The sequence below is a fragment of the Colobus angolensis genome, unplaced genomic scaffold (genome assembly GCF_000951035.1).
Source record: "Colobus angolensis palliatus isolate OR3802 unplaced genomic scaffold, Cang.pa_1.0 Scaffold135, whole genome shotgun sequence".
NCBI lineage: Eukaryota > Metazoa > Chordata > Mammalia > Primates > Cercopithecidae > Colobus > Colobus angolensis.
The window spans coordinates 2814521-2826478 of NW_012114433.1; the positions used below are offsets into that span (position 1 = coordinate 2814521).

The 11958-nt window shown below is 44.7% G+C and overlaps 1 protein-coding gene across 1 annotated transcript in view; it reads left to right on the forward strand.

The window, feature by feature from the left end:
• Positions 1-5384: 5384 nt before the first annotated feature.
• KDELR2 (KDEL (Lys-Asp-Glu-Leu) endoplasmic reticulum protein retention receptor 2) overlaps positions 5385-11958 on the forward strand; it is a gene marked incomplete at its 5' end in the record, with an annotated part of 19724 nt that continues 13150 nt past the window's right edge. Inside the window, 2 exons of the mRNA XM_011934403.1 lie at positions 5385-5489; positions 11090-11248. Of these exons, the coding sequence (XP_011789793.1) occupies positions 5385-5489; positions 11090-11248 (264 nt within the window). The remainder of the gene's footprint in view (positions 5490-11089; positions 11249-11958) is intronic.

Below are 11958 nucleotides of genomic sequence, written 5' to 3' on the forward strand. Positions count from 1 at the left end.
AAAAACTAGCCGGGCGAGGTGGCTGGCGCCTGTAGTCCCAGCTACTCTGGAGGCTGAGGCAGGAGAATAGCGTGAACCCGGGAGGCGGAGCTTGTAGTGAGCTGAGATCCGGCCACTGCACTCCAGCCTGGGCGACAGAGCGAGACTCCGTCTCAAAACAAACAAACAAACAAACAAAAACAAAACAAAAAAGTTTTTGTTCTCAGCCGGACTTAGTGGCTCATGCTTGTAATTCTAGCACTTTAGGAGGCCAAAGTGGGTGGATCACTTGAGCACAGGAGTTCAAAACCAGCTTGGGCGGCATGGTGAAACCCTGTCTCTACCAAAAATACAAAAATAAGCCAGCCGTGGTGGTGCACTGTGGTCCCAGCTACTCAGAGGCTGAGTGGGGAGGATCACTGGAGCCCAGGAAGTCGAGCTTGCAGTGAGCCATGATCACACCATTGCACTTCAGCTTGGGTGACAGAGTGAGACCGTCTCAAAAACAAAAAACAAAAATCAAAAAAAAAAAAAGAGAAAAGTTGCTGTTCTCAAGAAAGCTGTAATGTGGTTGAAATGATATGAAAATGTACAAAAGATGGCCAGACACGATGGCTCAAGCCTGTAATCCTAGCGCTTTGGGAGGCCGAGGTGGGTGCATCACCTGTCAGGAGTTCAGGACCAACTTGGCCAATATGGTGAAACCCATCTCTACTAAAATTACAAAAAAGTTACCTGGGCGTGGTGGTGTGTGCCTGTAGTCCCAGCCACTTGGGAGGCTGAGGCAGGATAATCACTTGAACCCAGGAGGCAGAGGTTGCAGTGAGCTGAGGTCGCGCCACTGCATTCCAGCCTGGGCGACAAGAGCGAAACTCTGTCTCATAAAAATAAAAATAAAAAATAAATACTAAACTTTGCTGATGGACATAGAAGACGACCTGCATGTATGTTCATACTACAGTCCTGGAGAGCACCCAGGCAGGCTGGTGAGGAAGAAAGATGACATCTCTCCAAATTGATTTCTTAATTCAGAATATTATCAAAGCTAAAGACAATAAACTGAGTGAAATAATCTGTAATATACCTAAGTGACAAAAGGTTAATATCTGTAGTAAAGTACTCCTGCAAATAAAAACCCAGCAGAAAAATGGGCAAAGTTGGCAATTCACTGAAGAATAACAAAAGAAAGACCAATGAAGCATGAAAGGATGCCCAGTCTCACTAGGAGTTAGGAATTTGAGTATTAAAATAGCAGTGCAGGCCAGGTGTGGTGGCAGTGCTTTGGGAGATCAAAGCTAAAGGATCACTTGAGGCCAGGAGCTTGAGACCAGCCTGGACAACAGTGTGAAACCCTGTCTCTACAAAAAAAAGGAAACATTAGGTGGGCGTGGTGGCGTGTGCCTATGTCTTAAGTGCTCAGGAGGCTGAGGTGGGAGAGTCACTTAAGCCCCGGGCCTCAGCAAGCTGTGATCTTGCCATTATACCCCAGGTTGGGCAACAGAGTGAGATTCTGTCTCAAAAAAAAAACGGGGGGGCGGACAAATAAAAAAGAACAGCAGTGCATACCACTGGGTAGGGAAATGTTGGCAAAGGTGTGAAGAAAGGGTCTTTTGATTTGGTGTTAGTAGATATGTAAATTGGCATGGCCTTTCTAGAAGAAATTTGACAATATCAAATTTTTAAATGTTCATGTCTTATTTTTGGTCTATGTGTTTTAATTTGCATTCTTTTTTGTTAATGGATTAAAAAATTTTGATTGATGCATTATGATGGGATCTATTTATCGGGTACAAGTTGATGTTTCAATACATGTGTATGTTATATAGTCTAATCTGGGTAGTTATTTCCATCACCTCATGTGTTTATCATTTCTTCATTTGAAAACCTCTCTTCTAGCTATTTTGTAATGTATAATACGTCATTGGGAGGATTGCTTGAGCTTAGGAGGTCAAGGCTGCAGTGAGCTATGATTGCACCAGTGTGCTCCAGCCTGGACCACGGAGAGAGACCCCATCTCCAAAACAAAACAGAAAACAAAAGACATTTAACCTAGTAGGATAAGACAAGAATGATGTTAAGTTTAATGATTGATTTCCATTTAACAAGTGGTACTCCTTAATATGGATGTTTGGTGTATTTGGTATGGGGATGTCAGTTTCAGAAACATTTACAAAAGTGAGTATTCTGGGAGAGCTTATTACCTGGTAACCTTAGCATGTTTTGATCTCAAAGTGGAGAGAAACTGACTAGGAGAGCTGCTGTGGTTTAATAGCAGGTATTCTATCCCCAAACTCTCCAGGAGATTCTTGCCCCACACCCTTCTGTCTTCAGCGAGGATTCCCGTTTTCCTGTGAAGACAGGACAGTTTTGTTGTGTTAAAGGAAGAAGCTCCTACTTCCTAATTAGCATCCCAGGCTAGGGAGAACGGTGTGGGACCACGCTAGCATCTGCAGATTTCCAGCAAGGCGGTCCTGCGTGGATGCCACTCCATGGACGGACTGCAAACCACACACTGCCCTGTGCACATTCGGGGCTCTCTCGCCCTCCAGCTAGTAGTAAATTAGGGCAGAGCCCTATTTACAGTCGCAGAGACACAGTATGACCTGCACATTCTTCACAAGCGTTCTCCCAAAATACCACAAAATAAGAATGCCTCCATGACATGAAGATAAAATGAATTCCATTTTCTTTTGTCCATTTATTCATTCAGCAAATATTTTCTGAGACCCTGTGTGTCAGGGCCCAGTGTCCCATGCAGGGAATACAAGATGGAATAAGGCATGACCCCAGCCTTTAAAGATCTTGGTATTGAGTGGGATTTTGGGGGAGAGGAGAGGCAGGAACCACATCATCACAGTGTATTTTTATGAGTACTGTAATTGGAGCTAGGGCAGCAGCTGGCATGAAGTAGTTCCCCTTATGTGCTTGCTGAATGAATCAACAGTCCCGAGGGAGGGTATCTACAGAGATGACCTCCCGGAGGAGGTGGGATGTGAGCTGGGTCCCCATGGGGGGCTGGTAAAGACAATATGATGGTCCCTGGTTTTCAGTATAGGAATGCTGGGAATGAGGACACAATTTCAAATCTGCCTGACTTCCAAAGTTCTGTTAGAGTAAAACCCTTTCCCACAAAATTCATCTATCTCCTGTATGCTTATATTTAAAATATTGGAAAGAGCCATATAGGAAATAAGCTAGAAACTGATTTCTCAAGGCTTCAACAAATACCAGGTATGGTCTGACTGCTCCCTGTTCTTTCTTCTTCCCCCTCTGAAACCTCCAGTTTTCTTGGTTAGCAGCAGCCTTGTTATTTCCCCTTTGGAACATTGGTCTCTGTAGGAAAAAATAAGTTATCCGTTACTGGGGAAAAGACTAAGCAGAGCAGATTTACTGTCTGTGTCTCCTCCTTTGGCCCTTGAAGTTGGTTTCTATTGATGGATCTGGAAGGGTGGCGTCAACATTTTCTTCCATTTCTATTTAGGTGTGTATGTGAATAGGCTGGGACTACAGTTATTCATCTGAGAAAGTAACATTCGTACATTCAGGCTTTCAGTTTCAGCAAGCTGCAAAATGATTGTTCATAAAATATTGAAAAACAACGTGTAATACAAAAATTAGCCAGGCGTGGTGGCGCACCCACCTGTAGTACCAGGGGAGGCTGAGGTGGGAGGATCACCTCAGCCCAGGGAGGTCAGAGGTGCAGTGGGCTGTACTTGTGCCACTGCACTCCAGCCTGGGCAACAGAGTGAGACCCAGTCTCAAAGAAAGAAAAGAAAAATGTGCTTTTCACGTTCCAGAGGAGTGTTGTGAATGATTTGGGTGAAGTGACATTTCTGTTAAATTCATACTCACTAAAATGTGTAATAGTGTGAAGTTTGCATTATAGATGAGGGTAGGTGGGTTCTGACATGTAGTTAGCCTTCACTTTCTTTAATGCATTCGCACATTCTCCATCTGAAACCCATAGTTCATGTCCTTTGTCAAGTAAATATTTGGTCAAATATAAATGTCAGAAAAGCTGTGTGCACACCACATAAACGTCCAGCCTTCCTGGCTGAGTGTGGCTGCGCCATGCAGTGCTCTGGAGGTGGGTTGGTGGTTGGAGGTGGAAACACGATTTCAAGGCTTTAAAAAAGACAGCTGCTTTTGAAGACCGGCTGTAGTTGCGGGTTACCACCTTCATGTTGTCCTAGCATTCAGGAACATTTTTATACAAATACAGTGGAATTTCTATTTATTTTATTTTAATTAATTTGTTTTTTGAGACAGGGTCAGGGATATGACCACAGCTCCCTGCAGCCCCAACCTCCTAGAGTCACGCAATCCTCCCACCTCAGCCTCCCATGTAGCTGGGACCACAGGTGTGTGCCACCTTGCCTGGCTGTCACTTTTTTATTTTTTGTAGAGACGGAGTCTAGTCTCGAACTCCTAGGTTCAAGCGATCCTCCCGCCTTAGCCTCCCAAAATGTGGAGATTGCAGGCATGAGCCACTATGCCCAACTGAGATGGAAGCTTTAAAAATCTTAACATACACAAGTAATTGCCGCTCTTAGCAAAGAAGTCACCATGGGAGGTGATGCCATTATTCCAGCGGGAGTTCCTGCCCAACTCTTACTTGAGTCAGTGCTTCTCACGCGACTCCTCATCCCCCTTAATCACAGTAGACTCCATCTCCATTCTCAAAAGATTTCTCACCATGGAGATATTGTTTTACCATGCAAAGAAAGGCCCAGGTGAGATGGCTCATACCTGTAATGCCAGCACTTTGGGAAGCTGGAAGGATTGCTTGGGCCCAGGAGTTCAAGACCAGTGTGGGCAACATGGTGAAACTCCATCTCTACAAAAAATTTGTTTAAAAATTAGCTGAGTGTGGTAGCTCACACCTCTAGTCCCAGCTACTCTGGAGGCAGAGGTGGGAAGATTGCTTAAGCCCAGGAGGTCAGGACTGCAGTGAGCTATGATTGTGCCTCTGCACTCCACCCTGGGCAGCAGAGGGAGACCCTGTCTTGGGGGAAAAGAAAGAAAAGAAAAATCTGAATGTAAGAGACAAGTTATAACACTAAATGACAGCAGAATTATTGAGAAATTTGTTCCTGCCTAAGGAGATATGTTTGAGAAATATAAGATTCCTTTGAATGATGCACATTCTGGCGTAATGAAGCCCCTTTCCTGTGGTCGCCCTTTATAGTGAGACAGAAAAGCCTGTTAGAGCCTCCCAGAAGGGGCATGTTTGGGAATGTTAAGGGATAGAAAAACTACAACTGCTCTTGTTCATTCAGAGCCCTCCCCAGACCTGGGCCTTTGACCCCACGCGCCCCTCCTTTGCTGTCTGCACTCCCTGTACAGTGTGATCCACAGGAATCCTAAAACTCTGCAGGCCTTTCTAATACTTCCCTTCTGTTTCTCCAGGTATTTCTGGGAAAAGCCAGCTTCTGTTTGCACTGGTCTTCACAACTCGTTACCTGGATCTTTTTACTTCATTTATTTCACTGTATAACACATCTATGAAGGTATAGTATGCCATCCACTGGAATGTATTTCATCTACAGTGCACAGGTCTATGGAAACTTAATTTATGTCAGCTGTGTATTTTTAATTAAAAATGCTCCAAAATGTCTTAATATGCTATTCTTGACTTTAAAACTTTCAGACCACCTTGTACATATAACTGGGAATAAACGAGTTATCAGTAAGCATACATTTTTGGTTTCAAATAGTAGTTAATTAAAATACTTTGAAGTTAGAGCTTTCTTTATTTTAGGTTCCTTAAGTATGATAAATCTAGAGCTCTCGATAACTCTATAAGAAAGAGGGGTAACCATTATATTTTCAAGCCGTGGGAAATTACAGAGTCCCCAGAGAAATCCAGCAAGTTGGTACATAACAAGGAATGAAAGCAGGACTCCTAGTTGCAGTGTCTCATTTTGCTGCTGTGTGAGGAACTGTGTATAGGCACCTTTTTTCTTTTCCACTGAGTCAGTTTTTCTTAAACTGTTGTGTATGTGTCATTTTTATTACATTTGCCATGCTTAAATGATCTCTGTGCCGTCATTTACGTAGTAACATATTTTTTAAACCTTTCAACTTGTCCGAAGCATTAGTATCTATAATACTTTTGTTGTCTTTCTTATATTTTTTTCGAATTCACATTAAAACAAATGTATAACTATCAAAATACAAAATGTTTGCACACCACCTAACACTTTGTGTACCACTGGTGGCACACACCCCATACTGGGGGAAGTTGTAAACTACGTGAGCTTCAATTCTTTCACACAGTGTTGAATTCATGCTTGTGAACACCTATAGAGCTGGGAACTGAGGATGTGGCAGAAAATAAGCAGAAGTTTCTATTCTGGTGTGGGAGAGTACACAGATCATGGCAGTACAAATGACTGCAGTTTATGATGGGTGCTACAAAGGAAAAGTACAAGAGACTGCGAACCTATGGGTATAAAAAAAATGAAACAGGCTAGGCACAGTAGCTCATGCCTGTAATCCCAGCACTTTGGGAGGCCAAGGTGGGTGGATTGCTTGAGCCAAGGAATCCGAGACCAGCCTGAGCAACATAGTGAGACCCCATCTCTAAATATATATGTGTGTATATATATATATATGCAAAAATTAGCCGGGCATGGTGGCATACTCCTGTAGTCCCAACTACTCGGGAGGGTGAAGTGGTACGATCGCTTGAACTCTGGAGGTTGAAGTTGCAGTGAGCCATAATCACACCACTGTACTCCAGCCTGGCAGCCTGGGTGACAGAGCAGGACCCTGTCTGAAAAACAAAACAAAACAAAACAGGGGCTCTCGGGATATGTAATAGGAGTCTGATTTCTTTCTTTCTTTCCTTCATTCTACATATACTGAGCACCTGTGCGCGAGGCACTATTCTAGGACATTTGGTTATTAGCACACTCCAGGAAGTAGTATTTAAACTGAATCCTATTTGGTATGGCATCTAAACAACCTCCCCCCAACATTTTGTGTTCAAGAGCATTTTCATAAGCACTGTTGAAAGGAGACAAAGCAATATGTGAGTCTGGTCTTTACTAAAAAGCAAATTTGAGTCACTTATAATGGATTCTTCATTACCAAGTGATGGGAACCTAGTATTCAGGAAATGAGCTTACTTAAAAATGGTTAGGGGCTGGGCGCGGTGGCTTACACCTGTAATCCCAATGCTTTGGGAGGCCGAGGCCGGCGGATCACGAGGTCAGGAGATCTAGACCATCCTGTGAATGGCGAAACCCCGTCTCTCCTAAAAATACAAAAAATTAGCTGGGCGTGGTCGTGGCGCCTGTAGTCGCAGCTACTCGGCAGGCTGAGGCGGGAGAATGGTGTGAACCCGGGAGGTAGAGCTTGCAGTGAGCCGAGATTGCGCCACTGCACTCCAGCCTGGGTGACAAAGTGAGACTCCGTCTCAAAAAAGAAAAAAAGGTTAGGTCCCCACTTGTCTAGGCAAGTTAAAACTTGAGATGTGTGAGCAAGAATCCTCCCTCCCACTCAGGATGCCCAGGTTTCAGAGGAATCCGTGCTTGCTTGGTTGTAGTTTCTAAGCACAATGTCCTGAAAGTCTGGCCTGAGACCTGAGGTGCTCGTGTCTTTTTACTTTAACTTCTACGTGCTGGTGAGAGGAGAGAAGCAGCTGTTCTTCTCCAGCTGCTGCTAAGGCCTTAGCGGAAATAACGCCCATCAAGTTTTTATTAACGTTGAACTGGCCACAGGCTAGGTCCTGCTGAGGGGCCTCTCTGCTGTGAGCCTTGGCTGGATGTGCTGAGGGGGTTCAGTGCACGTGTAGATGGATGTGTGTTTTGTTTATGCATGTAGCTTTTGTTTGTATTTATTCACATATGTGTACATATATTTGTGTGTGGAGAGAACTCCTGTAATAGTGTATTAATGTTCCTTGATTCCTTTTGGGGGGTAGTTCTTTGGTATATGGGTATGAACAACAATTTTAATACCATGTTGACTGTTTATTTGCAAATATAACTGCATGATGAAGTGTCAGGGTCAATTTAGTGTCTTTGTAGTTTTTTAAAAGCATATAAGGGCTTCATGACTGCTGTCCATTTCCTATTGAGTCATCTGCCTAGATGTTCTCACATAGTCTTGCCTGGGGAGAAGTAGTGCTAGGCAGGACAGCTACCTCTCAGGTGTTTCTGTTCCTGGACTAAAACTGCTATTTGATTCTTGAGCCTAATTTCTGCAGTCTGAGAGTTGATGTAATTTTAGAATATCAGACTTTTCTTTGGGGTCAGAGGAATACATGTTATTTGGCCTTTTTAAAAAAAATTTTTGTATTTTTAGTAGAGATGGGGTTTCACCATGCTGGCCAGGCTGGTTTTGAACTCCTGACCTCAAATGATCCACCCACCTTGGCCTCCCAAAGTGCTGAGATTACAGGCTTGAGCTACTGTACCTGGCCACCAGTTTCTTATAAAGTTAAACTTACGACTGGTCATGGTGGCTCACGCCTGTAATCCCACCACTTTGGGAGGCCGAGGTGGGTGGATCATGAGGTCAGGAAATCAAGACCATCCTGGCCAACATGGTGAAACCCCACCTCTGCTAAAAATTATCTGGGTGTGGCGATGTGCGCCTGTAATCTCAGCTACTGGGGAGGCTGAGGCAGGAGAATTGCTTGAACTCGGGAAGTGGAGGTTGCAGTGAGCCGAGATTGCGCCACTGCACTCCAGCCTGGTGACAGAGCAAGGCTCCGTCTCAAAAAAAAAAGTTACACTTAACATATGACCCAGCAATCCGACCCCTAAGTACATACCCAAGAGAAGTGAAAACTTACATTCACACAAACACTTGTATGCAAATGTTCACAGCAGCTTTATCCACTGTCCTCCCAAATCAGAAACCACCTGTCCTTCAACTGGTGAGTGAATAAATAAACTGGTGCATCCATACAATGGACCACCAATAGATGCAGCTATAAAAGGAACAAATTATTAACACTAGGCCCTCACTTAATGTCATTGGTAGGTTCTTGAAGTGAAACAACATACACTGAAGCCAGTTTTACCATAGGCTAATTGACATAAGTAAGAATTAGGTTCCTACAGCATATTTCTGGTCCCAAAAACACCACCAGACTTTTAAATAAAGACCCAAAACAGGCTGGGTGCAGTGGCTCACGCCTGTAATCCCAGCACTTTGGGAGGCTGAGGTGAGTGGATCACCTGAGGTCAGGAGTTCAAGACCAGCCTGACCAACATGGTGAAACCCCGTCTGTACTAAAAATATAAAAATTAACTGGGCGTGGTGGCGGGCGCTTGTGTTCCTAGCTACTTGGGAGGCTGAGGCACAAGAATCGCTTGAACCTGGGAGGTGGAGGTTGCAGTGAGCCGAGATCGCACAACTGCACTCCAGCCTGGGCGACAGAGTGAGACTCTGTCTCAAAAAAAAGGCCCAAAACAAATGTGAGCTATAAATTTTTTTTTTTTTTTTTTTGAGACAGAATCTCACTCTGTCATCCAGGCTGGAGTGCAGTGGCGCAATCTCAGCTCACTGCAAGCTCCGCCTCCCACGTTCACACCATTCTTCTGCCTCAGCCTCCGAGTAGCTGGGACTACAGGCATCCGCCATCAAGCCCAGTTAATTTTTTGTATTTTTTTAATAGAGGCGAGGTTTCACCATGTTAGCCAGGATGGTCTGGATCTCCTGACCTCGTGATCCGCCTACCTCGGCCTCCCAGAGTGCTGGGATTACAGGCATGAGCCACTGCACCCAGCCAATGTGAGCTATATATTTAAGAAAGATTAATAAAAGCAACATAATTATTTATCCAATTTTTAGTGAATCAGTGCATGATGGTGGTCATGGTGGTGGGTTAAATCAAGAAGTATGTGTTTGCAGGCTGGGCGCGGTGGCTCACATCTGTAATCCCAGCACTCTGGGAGGCCTAGGTGGGCGGATCACGAGGTCAGGAGATCAAGACCATCCTGGCTAACAAGGTGAAACCCCGTCTCTACTAAAAAAATATTTAAAAATTAGCCGCGTGTGGTGGCGGGCGCCTGTAGTCCCAGCTACTCAGGAAGCTGAGGCAGGAGAATGGTGTGAACCCAGGAGGCGGAGCTTGCAGTGAGCCCAGATCGCACCACTGCACTCCAGCCTGGGTGACAGAGTGAGACTCTATCTCACAAAAAAAAAAAAAGTATATGTTTGCAAAGCACAAATTATAAGGAGTACCTCCTACTACCATGAAGTTCAAAAACAAACAATAACAATTATAGCAGGCTCACTGAGTGCTTTTGTACTACATCGTTTATTGTACATTTGTATAATTATTGTATACTACTTTATGAATTTTTATTTTACCATAATTTGTATTTATTTTCCAACCCACTTCAGTTCAGGGTCCCAGGTGGCCAGAGCCTATCCCAGCAGCTCAGGTTTTCAAGGAGGGAACTTTCCCCCACTGCAGAGGATGCCATTCCATCATAGGGCGTGCTCAGCCACACCCACACTCACACTAGGACCGTTCACATGCCAGTTCACCTAACAAGCACATCTTTGAGATGTAAGAGGAAACCAGAGTATCTGGAGAAGACCCACATGGACCCGAGGAGAGCGTGCAAATGCCATGTGGACAGTGTCCCCAGCTGGGAACCAGTTTCTTTTCTCATCAATGTTACAACGAAAGGATGTTATTGGCAGACCTGCCGTATACACAATAAGTTTGGTTGACTCTCAAATGCATTAGGCTAACTGAAGTTGGACTCAGAAGGCAATATATTATATGACTCCATGTATGCGGCATTGTAGAAAAGGCAAAACTATGGACGGAGAACATAAGTGTGATTGCATTGCAGGAGGTGAAGGAAGCCTGGGGGAGCTTGACTGCAAAGGGGCAGCATAGCAGAATTTTGGGGGTGATGGAACTGTTCTGTGTCCTAATTTTGGTGGTAGTCATGCCTCAGAACTGAATACCTCCAAAAAAGAGAATTTTACTATATTTAAGTTTTAAAATTCCAAAAACAGGCTAAGGAAGAAAATCTTGCCTTTCCAAATACACGGGTAATAAAAAAAAAAAAGCTGGGAGAGCTGGAACAGTAGCAAGGTATTGACACCTGGTATTTTTTTCTTTTGCTTGTAGGTTATCTACCTTGCCTGCTCCTATGCCACAGTGTACCTGATCTACCTGAAATTTAAGGCAACCTACGATGGAAATCACGATACCTTCCGAGTGGAGTTTCTGGTGGTCCCTGTGGGAGGCCTCTCCTTTTTAGTCAATCACGATTTCTCTCCTCTTGAGGTTAGTTTAAAAGGTTATTTAGGGCCAGGCGTGGTAGCTCATGCCTGTAATCCCAGCACTTTGGAAGGCCGAGGCAGAGTTCCGCCTCCACTTTGGGTGGATCACGAGGTCAGGAGTTCGAGACCAGCCTGGCCAACATGGTGCAACACTGTCTCCACTGAAAATACAAAAAATTAGCTGGGTGTGGTGGAACGTGCCTGTAATCTCAGTTACTCAGAAGGCTGAGGCAGGAGAGTCGCTTGAACCCAAGAGGTGGAGGTTGCAGTGAGCCAAGATCACGCCATTATACTCCAGCCTGGGTTACAGAGCAAGACTCTTGTCTTGAGGGAAAAGAAAAAAGAGGTTATTTAGGGCTGTGCCTGGTGGCTCATGCCTATAATCCCAGCATTTTGGGAGGCCAAGGTGAGCAGATCACTTGAGGTCAGAGGTTCAGGCATTCAGCCTGGCCAACATAGTGAAACCCTGTCTCTATTAGAAATACAAAAATTGGCCATGCGCTGTGGCTTACGCCTGTAATCCCAGCACTTTGGGAGGCTGAGGCGGGCGGGTCACAAAGTCGGGATTGAGGCCATCCTGACTAACATGGTGAAACCCTGTCTCTACTAAAAATACAAAAAAATATTAGCTGGGTGTGGTGGCGGGCGCCTGTAGTCCCGGCTACTTGGGAGGCTGAGGCAAGGGAATGGCATGAACCTGGGAGGCAGAGCTTG